Consider the following 17,669-nt stretch of genomic DNA (forward strand, 5'->3'; position numbering starts at 1 on the left):
TAAGGACACTGGTTCTCAAAATGTGGTTCCCAGACCGGCAGCACATCACCAGGGAACCAGTGCGAAATGCAGAGACTCGACCCAGACACTGAGTCCGAGATCGCGGGGCGGGGCCAGCTCTCTGTAATTTCGGTGACCACGAGGCCTGTGCACAGCCTTTCTGCCCTCCATGCCAGCTTTAACCCCCTTATTGGTAATGATGAATATGCACCAAATCCTTCCTCCCCTGCAAACAAGGATGACAAGGACCAAGGAAAGCTTTCTGAAGGATTCAATCATGCAACTCAAGTGGAAGGTCTTCAACGCCTTCCAATAATGAGTGAGTGACAGACATTGTTGGTGTAAAATGTTCACGATAATTAATGTTGAGCACAGAATAAATATCCAGCTGGAAGGTAAAGGGGAACTTCACAAGCACCATCCGAGGCAGTAGTAACACAGATGGGATTTCCGTCATACGTGATATTTTCAATGTTCCTTATCCACTCAAGGTTTCAGAGAGCATGCATGCTAGCTCGCTGGGGCGTGGATGACACAGGTGTGTCCCTGAGCAGTCACCTGAAACACAGTGACGTCTCCTTGGTACCGTGAAGCACACTGCAGATACTCACCCAACAAAGCGAGAACTACTCTTGTCTCTTCCCCACACTGCCACTTAAAAACTTCTCCATGCATATTTCTTATAAGCCTACAGATTCAGCTGTTAGGGACTCCTCTTTGTAGCTGCATTTTTGTTACTTCCTTCAGATACTGGTCAGACTCACTGCTTGTCTCCACCTTCGCTTGCAGCCAGGCTCACGGCAAGCCCGTGTACTCCTGCTTAGCAACTCCCTCCAGGCGGTCAGGAGAAGAACAACCTGGGGCAGAACTGCCAACACCTTCCATCAGGGAAAACCGGTGCAACTCTTCCAGCTGTTCCCTGACTCGCATCTGTCAGCGGCCACACGGGCTTTCACAGCATCTCTCTTGACTGAGACGTCACGGTGTCTCTGAGTAGATTCAGAACCTTCTGGTAAGTGTCCAGGACGGCCTGAGCGGTGGGTCTCTCTGCAGGCACCTGGCTCTTACATGCCTTGTGAATGTCAAACAGGTGGAATCGGACCATGTCGCTCCCTTCCACATGCCCCAGAAGGAAACTGGAGATGTCAGGAATCTTCCAGATGTCGCTCTTCTCGTCATATGCAGGCATGAGGTCGTCCTGGAAGGGCACGTCCTCTCCAAAGGGCCACAGCTGCTCTGGGGCCACGAAGTCCCCATGGAGCTCCCGGTGGCCACACTTCACCAGGGCCCCGGAGCTGTGGTTCACCAGGGGCAGGGCGTCCAGGTCGTTGAGCACAATGCTGAAGTTGGTGGTCAGCAGGTACTGGGACAGGGTCTTGGGCAGGTCACTGGAGTCGCACATGACCAGCGTGCCCAGGGGGCTGCGGTGCAGGAAGTCGAGGATGGCCACGTAGCCCAGGGCCAGCTGCAGCCTGTGCTGCCACGTGTTCAGGCTGTGGTACTTGGCGAGGTTCAGTGTCGCCTCCAGGTTGCCCAGGGAGCCCAAGGGGTGGTACTCAGTGAGAATGGTGTCGTCATCCTCGCAGTAGCCCAGCAGCGTGACCACGTGCTCGCTCTGCAGTGCCTGTAGCATCCGCAGCCCGTGCAGGAAGTCGTCTCTCACCTCCGGCCTGGTGAGCCGTGACAAGGCCACCTTGCGTTCCTTCCACTCGGACAGAAACACCTGGAACAAAGCCACAGAAAACGTCAACCTGGAACCCTCGGCAGCTGGTGAGCTGGGAAGCAGCTGCTTTGAGGTGCTGGCTGAGGTGCGGAGGATGCACAGAGCCAAGCGTGGGCTGTTCCGCAGACTCACTTGGGAGCTGGACCAGATGCTGGGTGAAGGCTCAGCCCGCAGGCAGCAGGGCAGCTGGCCTTGGATTGGGTCTGTGGGATGACAGGCTTGCAAAGCAGATGTGGAGAAGGGAGTTCATTCCCCGGAGAGGGGGCTGCACGTGCAAAGACGGGGAGGGAAAAGGCTGGGGAAGGGGCGAGTGGAAAGCTGGAGAACCCCGAGTAGGGAGAGAGTCCAGCCAGCCCATTGCACACACCGGCACTGCCACTCGCTTTAAAAGGTGCAGAGTAAAGCACAAATAGGAACGGCTGTACGTAGGGAACACGCTTTAACACGGTCATGGTTTTCCGTGACTTTGGCTGGAACAGCAGGAGCTGAAATGACGCACTCCACCCTAGGCCAGCCGTCCTGACATCGCCAGCCAGCGAGCAGCTGCCCTGCACAGCTGTGCACTCACACTTCTATCACAGGGAAAGAAATAAGAACCGCTGACCCGCTGCTCGAGTCCCCAAAGGGAAGGCAGGGGTTGGAGAGGAGAAAACGGGCTCCAGGTCAGGACCTGGCTGCCCGGGCTGAGCTGTACCCTGTGGGCCATGTCCCTCTGGCTTCCATGTCTTCGTAGTCAAAATAAAGGTTATGGTAGCAACTTGGGGTGTAGTTTTCTAGAGACTTTGGCACTTAAATTAAAGGCAATAACCCGAAATATATAAAAAGCTCCCGAAATAAAAATCTAGCATTATTTATCAAAGCCTAACTGGAACCTGTCCACCCATCAACGATTGGGAAGTGCTCCAGTTATGCAGGGCCACTCAGGGAAGGTTATGGGTGCAGCCAAATGCAGATGCTATTGGATGGGGTTTTCACAGATACAAGCAATGTGACAGATGAAAAGGACACAGTGTTTTTATATTATTGTTCTAACTGCATAAAACAAAATTACACAGAAATCTAAGGACATTTTCTGTTCTCTTTACATGCTTCCCCCCCAACTTTATATCTTTTGGCATAACAAGAAAGAATATATAATACTCTAATATTTTAAAACATTTTTTTAAGGAACTAAAAAATACATCAAATGGAGGAGGTAGACTGGAGGACTATGAAAATTTACTGTGGGCCTGAGAAGGAAGGTTCATTAACAGAAAAATCCACTAAACTGTCGCCGTTGATCATTTAAGACATTCTCCAAAACCCAAATCTAAGAAATTTCACTATAGATAATTTCTACTAAGAAGTCAAGTTGCCCTTGCTGCTGGAATCACTGTACGTTTCATGAGTACATTTCTTAAATTTTAATATGGAACACATTTTATCCTCTTCACAGAGCTGCACAAGCACTGAATTTGATCTCTGACTCCAGGATAAAAATCCTGTTTCTGTTGAGATCCATCACTCCCTTGGAATCCCCTTCTCCTCACTGGCAACTAGCTTTTTTTTTTCATATAAAATGGGGATCACTAAAGAGAAGCTGCTATGATTTTTTTACACATTTATTCCACAAGAAATGAGGGACAGCTTCAGCCACAGGCCTCATAACTTCCCCCCAAACCTCGCTTACATCTCATTCACTTTTGTGCCTCAGATAAGTGAAAAGATTAACTACTACTGATGTTTATTATCAAATATTATTAGTCTTTGAGATCTCTCACAAATATCTGAAACCTCCAATATTACATACTTGCAAGTCAGGGGTTAAGAATCATTTCTCAGCAATCTACCTTTTTAAAAATATTATAAAAATAATCATGAATACTCTTGATAAAAGTTCAAATATGGAGGGAGTAGAACTCCTTCCTCTGAATTTAATCCCCAGCCCAAAGGAAACTAGTTAACTGTTGGACTAGTAATGTTCCAGACATTTTTCTATGCTTTTACATGTGTTAATACCCATTTATAAAATAGCATTTGAGTTTGTTATATAAAATGATACTATAATATATATATAAAGAGAGATTCAGGTCATTCTTTTTAAATCTTCATAACATTTCATAGTATGGGTTTACAACCTATACTGGTGTATGTTAGGTAAGATTTTGCAGAAGACCTTTTTTTTTAAACTGAAGTATAATAAAAATTCATTAAATTTGGGACAGATGCTGTCAGGGTGGCTTAGGTTCCTTTTTCTACACAGCTCTGTAATTTTACATAGGCATTTACTATGACCTTATGTGATCTATTTTTAAAGAATTGATGTATATCTAAATAATTTCCCACTTATTTCCTATTAACAACAGTGCTACAATGAATAGCCTTATATTCACATCTCTGTGCACATGTGCAGATGTTTTCATAAGTTGGGGAAGTAGACGGATCACTGAATGAACACTATGTACCATCGCACCCTTCAGAGTCTGGGCCAACATGCACTTTCACCAATCATGTATGAATCTTACGTTCTAGCCTCAACCACACTGCTGCTGCGGCTGCTGCTAAGTCGCATCAGTCGTGTCTGACTCTGTGCGACCCCATAGATGGCAGCCCACCAAGCTCCTCTGTCCCTGGGATTCTCTAGGCAAGAGCAGTGGAGTGGGTTGCCATTTCCTTCTCCAATGCACGCATGCATGCTAAGTCGCTTCAGTTGTGTCCGATGCTGTGCAACCCTATGGACAGCAGCCCTCCAGGCAGGATTCTCTAGGCAAGAATACTGGAGTGGGTTGCCATTTCCTTCAACCTTACTAAGTGTTACCAATCTACTGGATGAAAAACATTTCCCTGTTTTCATCTGTATTCTCCTGACTACTAATTCATCCCTGGGCATTTCTGTGTGTCTTCTATGGAAAGTCTGTTCACTATCCTTCATACTATCTCCTCTAGGATTGTTTGCTTCGTGCTTATTAATTTCTAGGAGCTCTATATATATTATTCATGTGATCCTTATTATAAATATAAAGACAAATTTTAGAAAATAATGGCCCTTTGCAGTACAAAGTCTAATCTGTCTTCATTCATTTAACAAGATACTTATGTCAATTAAAAAAACTGAAGGAAATCCCTGGCCATGTGAAATTTACATTCTAGTGCAGGAGGCAGATGATAAGAGAAAATAAACAGGAAGTGTGTAAAGTCCACTGGAAGGTAAAATATGCTTTGGAGAATAATTAAGCAGGGAAGGGGGAGAATTTACAACTTTATTAGCTTGGGGAAGCTCTCGCTGGGGTGATGCTCAAACAGGAAGCTGACGGAGGTGGAGGAAGGAGCCAAGGGGCTTCTGCGGACCACATCCCAGGCAGGGAGGACAGCGGGGCAATGGCCTCTGGAGATGCGTCCACAGCCTGCAGTGACACAGCAGCGAGCGGTCAGGGGGTGGGGAGTGGAGCCAGAGCAGAGGAGGGACACCGCTGCCCGTGGCCACACACACGCCACTCCAACAGCGGCGAGAGCAGCCGAAGCGGGCCAGGCCGGAGGCAGAGAGCCCCATCTGGAGGATATGGAGACAGGCAGGCACCGGGCACGGAGCCCCGGCTCGGGAGGCGACAAGGCAGAAGGCTCGGAAAGGCCAACTCCTAGCTTGTCCCACGTGCAGAGACACTGCACCCTGCTGAGGGGCTGCGTGTGGATGGACACGGACACAGGGCATGACAGCGGTGCCTCCCGGGTGGAGGAGAGAAACTCCGGGATTAGCACACACGTGCCACTAAATACAAAAGGGGTACCAACAAGACTCTACCGTAGAGCTCACTATTCTGTAATAACCTATATGGGCAAAGAATCTGAAGGGCAGATGAGTAACTGATTTCACTGTGCTCTACAACTGAAACTAACACTGTACTGTAAATCAGTAATGCCGCAAAATAAAATTAAAACTGAACTTAAAAGAAAAAGGAGGCCTCCTGGCCGTGGTGTGAGTAGCTGGGTGGTGGGAGAGGGGAGGGGGCTGAGGGGATGGTCTATGGCACACAGTCCTTCAACAGCCAAGGTGTGGGGGAGGCAGGGGATAGAAAAGGCCCGAGTTCACCGGCGGATAAAGGTAGGGACGGGGCCGGATGAGGCCACCCAGGCATCGGCACAGAGGATAAGAGAGGTCCTAGAGGAGGAGGCGGCCGGAGGGTGGACACCACATTTTCACACATCTGCGCTCCAGCCAGCCTTCCACATGAAAAACATCACATCCAGCCCTTTCTGGGGTTACACAAAGCTGGAGGGCGCCAGAGGAAGAGAAAGAACCGAATCAGTTCTTCTGATGGGCGCCAACCCAAACGCTCTGCCTCTGTAAAGGACCTTTTCACACCGTTCATGGGGTTCTCAAGGCAAGAATATCAAGTGGTCTGCCACTCCTTTCTCCAGTGGACCACATTTTGTCAGAAGTCTCCACCATGACCTGTCCGTCTTGGGTGGCCCTACAGGGCATGGCTCATAGTTTCATTGAGTTAGAGAAGGCTGTGGTCCATGTGATCAGTTTGATTAGTTTTCTGTGATTGCAGTTTTCAGTCTATCTGCCCTCTGATGGAGGATAAGAGGCTTATGGAAGCTTCCTGATAAGAGAGACTGACTGTAGGGGAAACTGGGATCATAGATAAAGCAAGAAAGTTCCAGATAAACATCTACTTCTGCTTTATTGACTACGGCAAAGCCTTTGACTGCGTGGATCACAACAAACTGTGGAAAATTCTTCAAGAGATGGGAATACCAGACCACCTTACCTGCCTCCTGAGAAATCAGTATGCAGATCAAGAAGCAACAGTTAGAACTGGACATGGAACAATGGACTGGTTCCAAATTGGGAAAGCAGCACATCAATGCTGTATATTGTCACCCTGCCTATTTAACTTATATGCAGAGTATAACATGCAAAATGTGAGGCTGGATGAAGCACAAGCTGGAATCAGGATTGACAAGAGAAATATCAATAACCTCAGATATGCGGATGACACCACCCTTATGGCAGAAAGCAAAGAACTACTAAAGAGCCTCTTGATGAAAGTGAAAGAGGAGAGTGAAAAAGTTGGCTTAAAACTCAACATTCAGAAAACTAAGATCATGGCATCTGGTCCCATGACTTCATGGCAAATAGATGGGGAAACAATGGAAACAGTGACAGACTTTATTTTCTTGGGCTTCAAAATCACTGCAGATGGTGACTGCAGCCATGAAATTAAAAGACGCTTGCTCCTTGGAAGAAAAGCTATGACAAAACTAGACAGCGTATTAAAAAGCAGAGACATTAGGCAACCTTTGTTGATTAGACAACAAAGGTCTGTCTAATCAAAGCTATGGTTTTTCCCACAGTCATGTATGGATGTTACAAACAAGAAAGCTGAGTGCCGAAGAATTAATGCTTTTGAACTGTGGTGTTGGAGAAGACTCTTGCGAGTCCCGTGGACAGCAAGATCCAACCAGTCCATCCTTAAGGAAATCAGTCCTGAATATTCATTAGAAGGACTGATGCTGAAGCTGAAACTCCAATACTTTGGCCACCTGATGCAAAGAACTGACTCGTTAGAAAAGACTCTGATGCTGGGAAAGACTGAAGGCAGGAGAAGAAGGGGACAACAGAGGATGAGATGGTTGGATGGTATCACCAACTCGATGGACATGAGTTTGAGCAAACTCATGATGGTGATGGACAGGGAGACCTGGTGTGCTGCAGTCTGTGGGGTCCCAAAGAGTCGGACACAATTGAATGACTGAACTGAACTGAAAGTACCTTGGTTTTAAAGGACAAAAGCAGCAGCTGTGAAAACTACCGGAGGTCTGTGAGGTGGGCACACGGAGGCTGCCAGAGAGGAGGATGCCCACGAGGGAGGCATGGGGGCAGCGGGTGGATGGAAGGTCAGGAGACCGCCCTGGGCACCACCCTGCACAGGCCCTGGGGTCCCGACGTGGGCAGGACAGATGCGCTCAGGATACTTGTGCCATGAGGGCAAAGTGCAGGCAAAGAAACAAAGCCTCAGTAACAGCCCTTGAGTGCCCTTGACCTTAACAAACAAACCACACTGCGCACTGCTGAACCTAGTGGGAGTCTGCTGCGATCCTCTAAAATCACGTCTGTCTCAAACAACAACCTGCCATCACCAAAGCTACTCAAAGCCATCCTTTAGGGTAAAAACCAATGCCGAAAATGTTCTGAGTGAACACAATAACACAGAAACAAGTGGGGAGCCACAGGGTCCCTCTTCGAAGGAGACAGAGTTACCTGGCGTCAGGTGCTCTCTCTACTCCCCCCTCCTGCTGACATCTTCACGGCCCGCTGCTGTCAACACCGACCCAAGTGACACCTCCCCCACCCCGAGGGCCACATCTTACACCCAGCAGCCGGGCACCTCATGCGCACACGGGACCTCCCCGGCACTGCTGACCCTGTCCCTCAGCGGCCTGGGCCAGGCGCCTCCATCACCCCGTCCCTTACACCCCACGGTCAGTATAACGGGATGGCCGCGGCCTCTGTCTGGCAGGGACAGCCAGAACCCACTGATTCCTCACCGGATCCGGTCGGGCTGCAGCCGCCTGTCTCCACGCTCCCCACCCAAGCCGGCACCGCCCCCCCCACCGCATGCAGGGGCAGCGTGCCCGAGGCTGGGAGCCCCCCGGGGCCCTCACCTCTGACTCCTTCCTCGCGTCCTGCCTCTGGTCCCCAGACAGCCAGGCAAGGCCTCAGCTCGTCCCCGGGTTTCCTGGTGGAGCCTTGTCCCCAGATACCCACTACCACCTTGACCCCCCGGGATGACAAGCCCACGGCTCTCTTCCTTGCCCCAAGGGCAAGTTTCAGCCAAAGAAACAGAATCTCAGGGCAACGGCCTTTTCGTCACCCTTCATTTTAACGAACAAGCCACATCCTTAACTGACTTCTAGAGTCATCCTGCCTCAGTTAACATGGGCAAAACCGCTGCTGAAACAGCCCATGAGACCGGGCTCTGGAGGCTTCTAATGAGAACTGAATTGGCCCCTTTGGGTTCTCTTTTTAAAGTAAAAAATTTTCTTAATCAACGTAATAGCATGCTGATATAAATCACAGCAATATCTTTTTCCATCTGTCTCCTAGAATAATGGAAATAAAACAGAAATAAACAAATGGGACCTACTTAAACTCAAAAACTTTTGAATGGCAAAGGAAACAATAAACAAAAGGCAAAGACAACCCACAGACTAGGAGAAAATATTTGCAAATAATGTGACAGACAAGGGATTAGTCTCCAAAACTTATAAACAGCTTGCTCGCATGACGCTTAACGGCATCAAAACAAACCACCCGGGCCTCCTGGTGGATCAGTGGTAAAGAATCCATCTGCCAGTGCAGGGGACAAGGGTTCAGTCCCTGGTCTGGGTGGATTCCACATGCCTCGGGGCAACTAAGCCCATTGCGCCACAACTGCTGAGCCTGTGCTCTAGAGCCGGCGTGCCTAGACCTCTGCTCTGCACCAAGAGAAGCCACTACAAGAAGCCCGTCACCCCAACCAGAGCTGCCCCCGCTCACCGGAACGAGAGAAAGCCCACGCCCTGCAATGAAGACCCAGCGCAGCCCCAAAAAATAAATAAACAAAATGAATTTTTAAAAAAAGACATAGATAATAAACACATAAAACAGATAACCAACAAGGACCTCCTGTACAGCACAGGGAACTCTGCTCAGTGGTATGTGGCAGCCCGGATGGGAGGGGAGCTGGGGGAGAATGGATACATGGATATGTGCAGCTGAGTCCCTTTGGTGTTCATCTGAAACTATCACAACGCTGTTAACTGTCTACACTCCAAGGTAAGATAAAAAGTTTTTGAAAAACAGCACCGTACAGCTGGAAAAATAAGAACCAGAAAAACTTGCCCCAAACCCTCCTTCAGCATTGCACGATTTCTATCATTTTTATATTTTTTACGTATTGAATCGTGCAGATAGGACAGCCTCTGGCACAGCTTTCCATTTTGCTTTTCTACTTAGGACAGCATTCTCACGCTGTGACACAGGGTTCCTAATGACCCCTCTTGACCGCAGAACACCCTACAAGGGGGTGGGCCACCCTTCACTGGGATGGCGTCCCCGCAGTGAGGTTTCTGGGGTGACGCCAGCGCCCTCCTCCGGGCTGCCTGCCCCCTTGACGGCGGGCGGGACTCACCGTCTTCACGGCTCCCTCCCCGACGCGCTTCAGAGGCCTCACTTCCGTCCTCAGCTGCTCGCAGGACAGCCACGGGGAGCAGGTGGTCGCCTGCCCCATACTGAAGTGGCCGGGCGGGCAGCGGCCGGGGTGCGCCGCGGGGCCGTGGGGCGTGGTGACGAGCCGGTCGAGGCAGAGGTAGAGGAGGACGTTCATGAGCGCCATGGACAGCAGCAGCCCCACGGCCGGCGGCAGCTCCCTGGGCGCGGGCCCCTTCCTGCCTTCCAGGGGCCTTGTCTCCATGGTGCTGCACTCCACCGGCCCCTCAGACGGAGACACGAGGCACGGTCACAGCCCAGCCTGTCTCAGGAAGGACGGAGGGGCCGGGGCTGCTATGAGCATCTGGGTTTGAGAGAAGCAGCTGCAGGTCGGGTGCCCGATGCCGGCTCCTCCTGGAGCCCGACTTTCTACTGCAGGGTAGAGCAGAAGGCAGCCTTGGGCCTGTCCGGCCGTGTCTCTGTCTCCCCCACAGCCGCCTGCACTGAGGAAAGGCAAGCACCGCGCAGCCAGCAATGCTAAGAGGAAAGCAAACCGTGGCTCTGGAGACGGCAGGGGAGAGAGAAGCTGGGCTGGGGGCTGTCTGGGATGCTGAGGGGCTGGGATGCTCCTTGGGAGGTGCTCAGAAGCCCTCTGATGCTTTTAAGAAGCGAAGTGTGAAAGGGTGCTCTGGGGGGTTGGTGTGGGGTTGGGGGTGGGAGAGGCCAGGTGGGAGGCCTGGGCTGGAATCCAGGACGAGCGCTGATGAGAACGCAGGCGGTCTGACAAGGGTGAGGCGGGGCACAGGTGACTCTCAGCAGCCCAGGAGCAGGTACGGGGCCCAGCACAGGGCAGGAGCTGCTGCCTGGCCATGGGGGGCGAGAGGTGGGGAGGAACCTGCATGTCGGGCACGGGGCCCTCCAGGAGCCCGGGGTGGACACTGGTTGCCACCCACAGGGAGCGGCCAGAGTAGAGGGCACGGGCTTAGCCACAGCACGGGACACATGAGACACAGTGACTGATGGACCCTGGGTGTCGGGGCCGAGGACACAGCGATGCGAAGCCTTACCTGCTGGAGGGGGGGCCTTCCTTCCCGCTCAGGTTTCTGGCCAGACTCCCAGGTCAGTCAAGGCTCCAGCTGGCCCGGCGCGCTGGTTTGAAAGCGCTCTGCCTCTAAGTACCAAAGAGGAGGTCTGTTGAATTTTGAATAAGACTCGTGACTCTGCACACAAGCGGCCACAGTCTGAGCAGCCCTCTTTTCCAGGCCCTCCCGGCCAGGGGTCTCCCAGGCTCCCGATCTCCGGAGCGGTACAGGGGGGCCGGGAGCCCAGGCCTCCCTGCCAGCCACCCTCTGTCCCCAGCCGCCCCCCTGACCCCCATCACTCCCTCCTGGAACTCACTCCTCCCACACATCTTAGGCAGCCTGTACATGCCCTGCTGCGGGCACTACCAAGTGCCAGGCCACCCTCTTTGAACGACGACTGCCTTCTCACTGCAAACTGTTCTCTGCAAGTACATACAAGCAGAAAGTCTGCAGCTCCAGGACCTGGCGGGGAGCTTGATGCCTCCGCTCTTGTCTGGAGCAGCTAAGTCGCTTTGCCTGGAGAAGCCACTTCTGACCCAGAGCTGGTCTGTGTCTCTGATCCAGAGTTGAGCACAGGAATACAGCCATTATTTTGTAGTAACTTTTAAGTGGAACATAAGCTTTAAAAATACGGAGTCACTATGTTGTATACTTGAAACTAACAAGATAGTGTAAATCACCTACAATTCAATTGAAAACCTAGGCTGAGATGTAATTCACATACTATAAATTTGAGGTTATCACCTCACACCTGTCAGAATGGCCATCACTAAAAAAGATAAGAGATAACAAATGTTGGTGAGGATGCGAAGAAAAAGGAACACTCTGACACTGTTGGTGGGAACGTAAATTGGTGCAGCTGCTACGGAAAGCCATGTGAAGGTGCCTCAAAACACTAAAATTAGAACCATCATATGATCCAGCAATCTCACTCCTGGGTGCATATCCAAAAAAAAATCCCTACTAATTTGAAAAGATACATGCACCCCTATGTCCATAGCATCATTATTCACGATAGTCAAGACATGAAAGGAACGGTGTCTGTCAACAGAGAATGAATGAAGATGCTGTATTTTTATGTACATATATATATATAATCTTAACATGAAAAGATAAAAAACACTTCCCAAACTCAACCTTCCCCCCTCAGATCTGCTCTCTTCAGTGCTCGCAATCTCAGAAGTGCCAGCTGTCACCTCCCAGTGACCAGGCTGCAGGCGTCAGCAGTGACAGCGCTTCTGCTGAGCAGGGACTGTCAGAGGGGAGGGACTCGTCTCAGCCACACCACCCTGGACGTGCCAGACCGCACCTCCCCTCCGAAGCTAAGCGGTGTCAGGACTGTCAGAGGGGAGGGACTCGTCTCAGCCACACCACCCTGGACATGCCAGACCGCATCTCCCCTCCGAAGCTAAGCGGTGTCAGGCTGGGTTAGTAGGTGGATGGGAGAAGGGAGGACTCTGCCACGGGTCAGTGTACTTTGCCCTGATCGGAAGAGAACGTGGGGCTTCCATCATCTCTGCCGTCACCGCGAGGAGCTCAGGGACCCCCGGCTCTGCTCCAGGCTCACTCAAGCCCCTCCTCTCTGGGACGAGGTGGGGTGCTCACCCACGGCCCAGGTCCTGCCAGCAGCGCCCAGTGACGGCCCGGGCGTTGTCTGCTCACCGTCCTCGAGATTCCGGGCCCGCATCTTTCTCTCTGGTGCCCTCCCTCCAGGCGTCTCCCAGGACTCCGGTGGACGCTGCGACGACGTTCACCACTCCGGCCTCACAGTCTCTGGAGCGTCTTCCCTCAGTGCCTGATTCTTAGAAGCTGACCTACAAGAAACGGGCAAAACCCCTGCCATCTCTCCTCTGTGGCATTTAAAGCGACCAAGAGTGTCTCAACTTAGACCTGAGGTCAGAGGCCAGAAGAACTTTTTCCCATAAAGGGCCAGACAGTAAAAGTTCAGCTTTAGGGGCCAGAGCAGTAATCAAGGGACCACAGCACTGGGACGTGCGGGGTGTGCAGCGGCCGTGCAGAGCGACCGGGGGACAGTCACAGTCCCTCCATCCAGCTGCCAGAAGCAGCCGGGCCCTCCTGCACCAGTGGGCGAGCGTGGCTTTCCTCCAGCAAGACTCTGCTCACAGACACTGGGATTCGAGCCTCACGTCACAAAAGACTGTTCCTTTGATTTCTTTCCCCCAGTATTTAAAAATGTGAAAGGAATCCTTAGCTCACGGGCCACCTGAGAATGGGTGTCGGGAGGAGCAGCTAGCCGGCCTGCCTCGGGGGATGGCATCCCTCAGGTGATGTCACGGGCCCCTCTTCCATTCGCCTTCCACGTGGTCTCATCCACGCACACGACTCAGGCAGCCGTGTACACACCAATGGTTTCCAGCCTCTGCTGTAACCTGGCTCTTTCTCCTAAAGCATCACTCAGCCGGGGACCCTTCAAGGTCTGGGACGTCCACAACTGAATTCCCCCTCCTGTCGCCATCATGCCTGCCACTCAGGGCTCCCCACTGTGACGGGGACGCAACTGGGGAACTTGATGTGTCCCCCTCAAGCACGACAGACCAGTCACCACCGACAGTCGCTTCTCCCCCCGAAAGCTCCCGAATCTGCTCGCTCTCCCCTTCCCTTGCTCCTCTACCCCATCTAAGCATCTCCTACCTGAGCTTCTGCGACACTCTCCCACGGGCTCTAACACTGCTTTCTCTTTTCCAATCCATTCCCCGCAGCAAACAGGATCTCTTTTCTTTCCTGAAACATTGCAAGCACAGAAAAAGTGAAAACGTAGACCACGAGCAGCTGTCCAGCTCTGCCAGGTAACACTGCGTCCCTCTTTGTAAAGAAATAACGCCAACAGGGTTGAAGCCACGTAGCCCTTGCAGTCCTGTTCTGCTCCCTCCCAAGAAGTAACCCCCATCCTCAAGCGGGTGGGCCAGCGGTTCTTAAACTGTGGTCCCTGCGCCTGCAGCAGCAGCAGGAGCATCTAGAACTTCCGAGAAACGCAAGTTGTTGAGTCCTCGCCCTGGACTTTTTGAAGCAGAAACCCAGAGGTGGAGTCCAGACATCTGTGCTCACAAAGGTGACTCGGGCACCTGCCAAAGGTTCAGAGTTTCCACGCGTGCTTTTTATTTTCACCACACAGATGTGTGCCCCTAAGTAACAACACAGAACGCACGAATGCTTCCAAGCTTTACACAAGCGGTGCTGTCCGTGTAACTGCAGGGGCCTGGTTCCAGGACTCCCGTGAACACCGTCTGTGGGGGCTCAAGTCCCTCCTCTGAAATGGCACCGAGTCCCCATATCAGGGATGCGGAATGCACGGAGCGCCAAGAGTACATCCTTGTAAACTTGCTTCTTTTAAAAGCCCAGCCTTACGTTTCCGAGGTTTTACCCAAGCGCATTCGTGAAACTCTAGTTCACTCTTGTGGACTGACTATACCACCGCTGGTGAAGCAGGTTTTGCACACACTTCCTGTGCCCGTGTGGAAGACCTCCTCTCTGGTATAAACAATGAAGCACAAATTTTGTCACTCTTGGCTTTAAAAACATTTGACAGCCCCTCTCTGCCCTCAGGGGTTTCCCTGGTGGCTCAGACAGTAAAGAACCTGCCTGCAATGCAGGAGACCTGGGTCGGGAAGATCCCGTGGAGAAGGGAATGGCAACCCACTCCAATATCCTTGCCTGGAGAATTCCACAGACAAAGGAGGCTGGCGGCCTAGAGTCCAGGGGGCTGCAAAGGGTAGGCCATGAGTGAGCAACTAATACTTTCCCTTTCTCTGCCCTCAGGCTAAAGTCCAGACTCTTGATACCTACCCCTCAGAAGATCAGCCTCCGTGCCCCTCTCCAGACCCAGCCCTGACCCCACCCTCCCGCCCCCGGCTCTCCTTATCCCTGCAGGCCCCCTTGCGGGATGCTGGTTCCTTCCTCCTTGACTGTGAGGTCGAGGACCCCTTGCCTGCAGCGTGTACCCAGGCTGGCGGGCGGCAGGATCCCTTACGTCCCCATCCTCACAGGCTCAGGCGCCGCCTCCCTCTTCTGCGTCACTCCTCCCGTGTCTGCGCCTGCGCTCCCTCTCTTCGCGGTGCCGGTGCCCTGTCGCTCTCACTCACCACCCGCTCCGCGGAGTGGAGCAGCCCCTCACCTCCCACCAATCCTACCCTGCACCTCCAGGGGTAGAGTCAGATCTTACAAGGTCTGAATTTGGAGGGACATCGCTTTCTTCCCTGCCACTCAAGGCTGCCAACCTCAGGACACGTAGACATCTTCGAATCTGCGCTGGACTCGCATCACCCTTTTAACGCGTTTCTTGTCCGCGTGACAGCCGTGCGCCTCACTAGCCTTTCAATGATCCCAAAGTCCCCTCAAGCACTTCTGAATCCCATCTCAGAAAGACACGCATCCAGAAGTTCAGCTACCATTTACAGTGTCAGTCTGACACGGATTCTGTGAGCTAGATATAACTGCTATTATCCCCATTTCACAGATAAGAAAAACTGAGGCAGAGTGAATTACCCAAGGTGACTAAAACTGTACACAAAGAAATCAAGCTTTCTGGCCTCAAATTAACATTCTTCCTCTAAATCCTACAGCCTCAGGCAATGGACTGAACTGAATACAGCTAGGTCACTGCAAGGATTAGGGGACCCATGCTGAGACCCTGAGACTGTCCATCCACTTATTAAAGAAGTCTTTCACTCACCCCATCACCTGATTTGTTTGTTTGTTTTAAAGGCATATTTCTGGAGTAGGCTGCCCAGAGTTAAGGGATAAGGTTGTATGGCTGAGGGAAGGTTCTTGCCCAGAAAAAAGCAAACTGATAGCGAAAGCTACTGCTTAGGCACTGCTTAAGGCACACTGGATTTCTGACAATAATAATAAAAAACTGGTAACAGGAAAAGTGGAAGCTACTGCTATACACTCACAGCTTAATTTTTAAAAAAGAAAGAGACGGCAGTGGGAGGGAGAAGCGTGAAGAAGAAAAGCAATGGAACAAAATTGGTTTCTGCCATCTATAGAATATCTTTTACAACCAGAAAAGAAACGAATTCGTGCTCCACAACACAACTTTGGTTGTACCCCAAGTTGTCAACAAAGCACAGGTACATTAATATAATTATTTTAAATATGCTGGATACCTGCTTAGCCTTAAGGTTCTAAAGCCGAGATCAAGGGTGGAGAAGACCAGACCACCAAAGAACACGGCTCAACCCTGCTTTTTAAAAGTGGGGGCAGCAGACGACTGCACCGGACCCAGAGCCGCCCCCGGAGGCAGGGGCAGCGCGGCGCCGACCACCTCCGCCGGAGGTGTCCGTCCCGGCGGAGTGTCCGTCGGCTCCAGTCCAGCGAGGGCGCCGGGCAGTACGCGGGCCAGCTGCCCCCGTTCTCGCCCGCAGCCCCTAGCCGCTCGCCGGTTGCACGCGCGGCTCCGGGAGCGGGCTGGCGCGGCGCCTCTGCCACCGTACCTGCGGTCCCCTCCCCCGGCCCGCCGCCCCTACCTGTGGTCCCCTCCCCCGCCCCCGGGTCCGCAGCCGCCCCTACCTGCGGGCCCCGCCCCCGGCCAGGCACGCGGGCTCCTGCGCCTGCGTGGCCGGAAGCGCTCCCGGTAGGACCAGCGCCAGGCTGCCCCACGGGCTCCGTTTCCCGCTACGCACGCGGAAACGCCGGAGGCCGGAACTCAAAGCAGGAGTCAGAGCGCACCCGGAATCAGCCCCCGCGCACTGGGCCGGCCCCTGTTCCGGCTGCTGCTCTCAAGTGCGAGGGTGGTGATGCGGCTGCGGGCCGGTGACGCGAGGGCGGGGCGGGCACAGTGAGGACCGGTACGCTCTAGACCTGCCCAGCGAAAAGCCCGGCTCCAAAGGGTGGTCCTCCAGCCTGGTGCCAAAGCTTCCCGGCGCCAGGGAACGTTTTAGAAGTGCAAATTCTGGCCTGCATCCCAGACCCAGGGCTGGAGCCCAACGCTCTGGGCTTTACAGGCCTCCGAGGATGCCCATGCTGGGCGTGCACATTTGTTAAAGTGTGGCTTCATCCTGGAAAAACCCTAGGTGAATGAAGAAAAATGCACCCAGCTGAGCCATGCACAGGAATGCACAGAACACACAGGAATGCACAGAACACACATGCGCGCACACCTCAGCATCTCCCAGTGTCCTCAGTTCGTGTGTTAGGAGCCACACTTACCCACATCTGCGGTTAAAACTTTGCAATGGATTTCAGATGACTCTCCACCACTTCACGATATTTAATAAGCTGCAACCCTTACAATGCCCATGTCTAGAACTGAAAAATAATCAAAACAAACTTATTGGATAGGTTCAATAGCAGAATGCAGATGACAGAGAAAAATGTCAGTGGACCTGAAGACAGATATATAGAAATGAATAGATATATAGAAATATAAATGAGCCAATTTGACCAATAGAAAAAAAATAGAAAAAAGAACAAAAGGCACCTGCTGGGCAAGAACACTCTAACCTTCTTGCCATCGGAGTCCCACAGAAGAGATTATTTGAAGGAATAATGGCTTAAAATATTGTAAGTTTGGTGAAAAACACAAATCTATGGAGTCAAGAAGCTGAGCAAACAGAATGAACCCAAAGATCTCCATTTCCAGACACATCAAAGTGAAATTACTAACACAAACTAAATATTTTGTGAGCACAGAAAGGACATGTATGTGAACAACCATTCTAAAGACGCAAGG

General features: G+C 52.0%; 1 protein-coding gene across 6 annotated transcripts; it reads right to left on the reverse strand.

The window, feature by feature from the left end:
- Window positions 1-256: 256 nt before the first annotated feature.
- POMK (protein O-mannose kinase) lies at window positions 257-16,655 on the reverse strand. Of its 6 annotated transcripts, none has more exons than XM_044927367.2 (6): window positions 16,508-16,655; window positions 13,631-13,720; window positions 12,641-12,792; window positions 10,964-11,067; window positions 9,880-10,218; window positions 257-1,723 (listed from the first exon to the last, which is right to left on the reverse strand). In XM_044927367.2, exons 5-6 carry the CDS (start codon window positions 10,159-10,161, stop codon window positions 953-955), a joined length of 1,053 nt encoding a protein of 350 aa, XP_044783302.2. In that variant the 5' UTR covers window positions 10,162-10,218; window positions 10,964-11,067; window positions 12,641-12,792; window positions 13,631-13,720; window positions 16,508-16,655; the 3' UTR covers window positions 257-952. The 6 variants fall into 6 exon arrangements, with proteins under 6 accessions (XP_044783302.2, XP_044783285.2, XP_044783170.2 ...); XM_044927350.2 differs by having other exon boundaries at window positions 9,880-10,260; XM_044927235.2 differs by having other exon boundaries at window positions 9,880-10,433; window positions 16,508-16,654.
- Window positions 16,656-17,669: the final 1,014 nt, after the last annotated feature.

This window comes from Bubalus bubalis, chromosome 1 (assembly GCF_019923935.1).
Source record: "Bubalus bubalis isolate 160015118507 breed Murrah chromosome 1, NDDB_SH_1, whole genome shotgun sequence".
Lineage (NCBI taxonomy): Eukaryota > Metazoa > Chordata > Mammalia > Artiodactyla > Bovidae > Bubalus > Bubalus bubalis.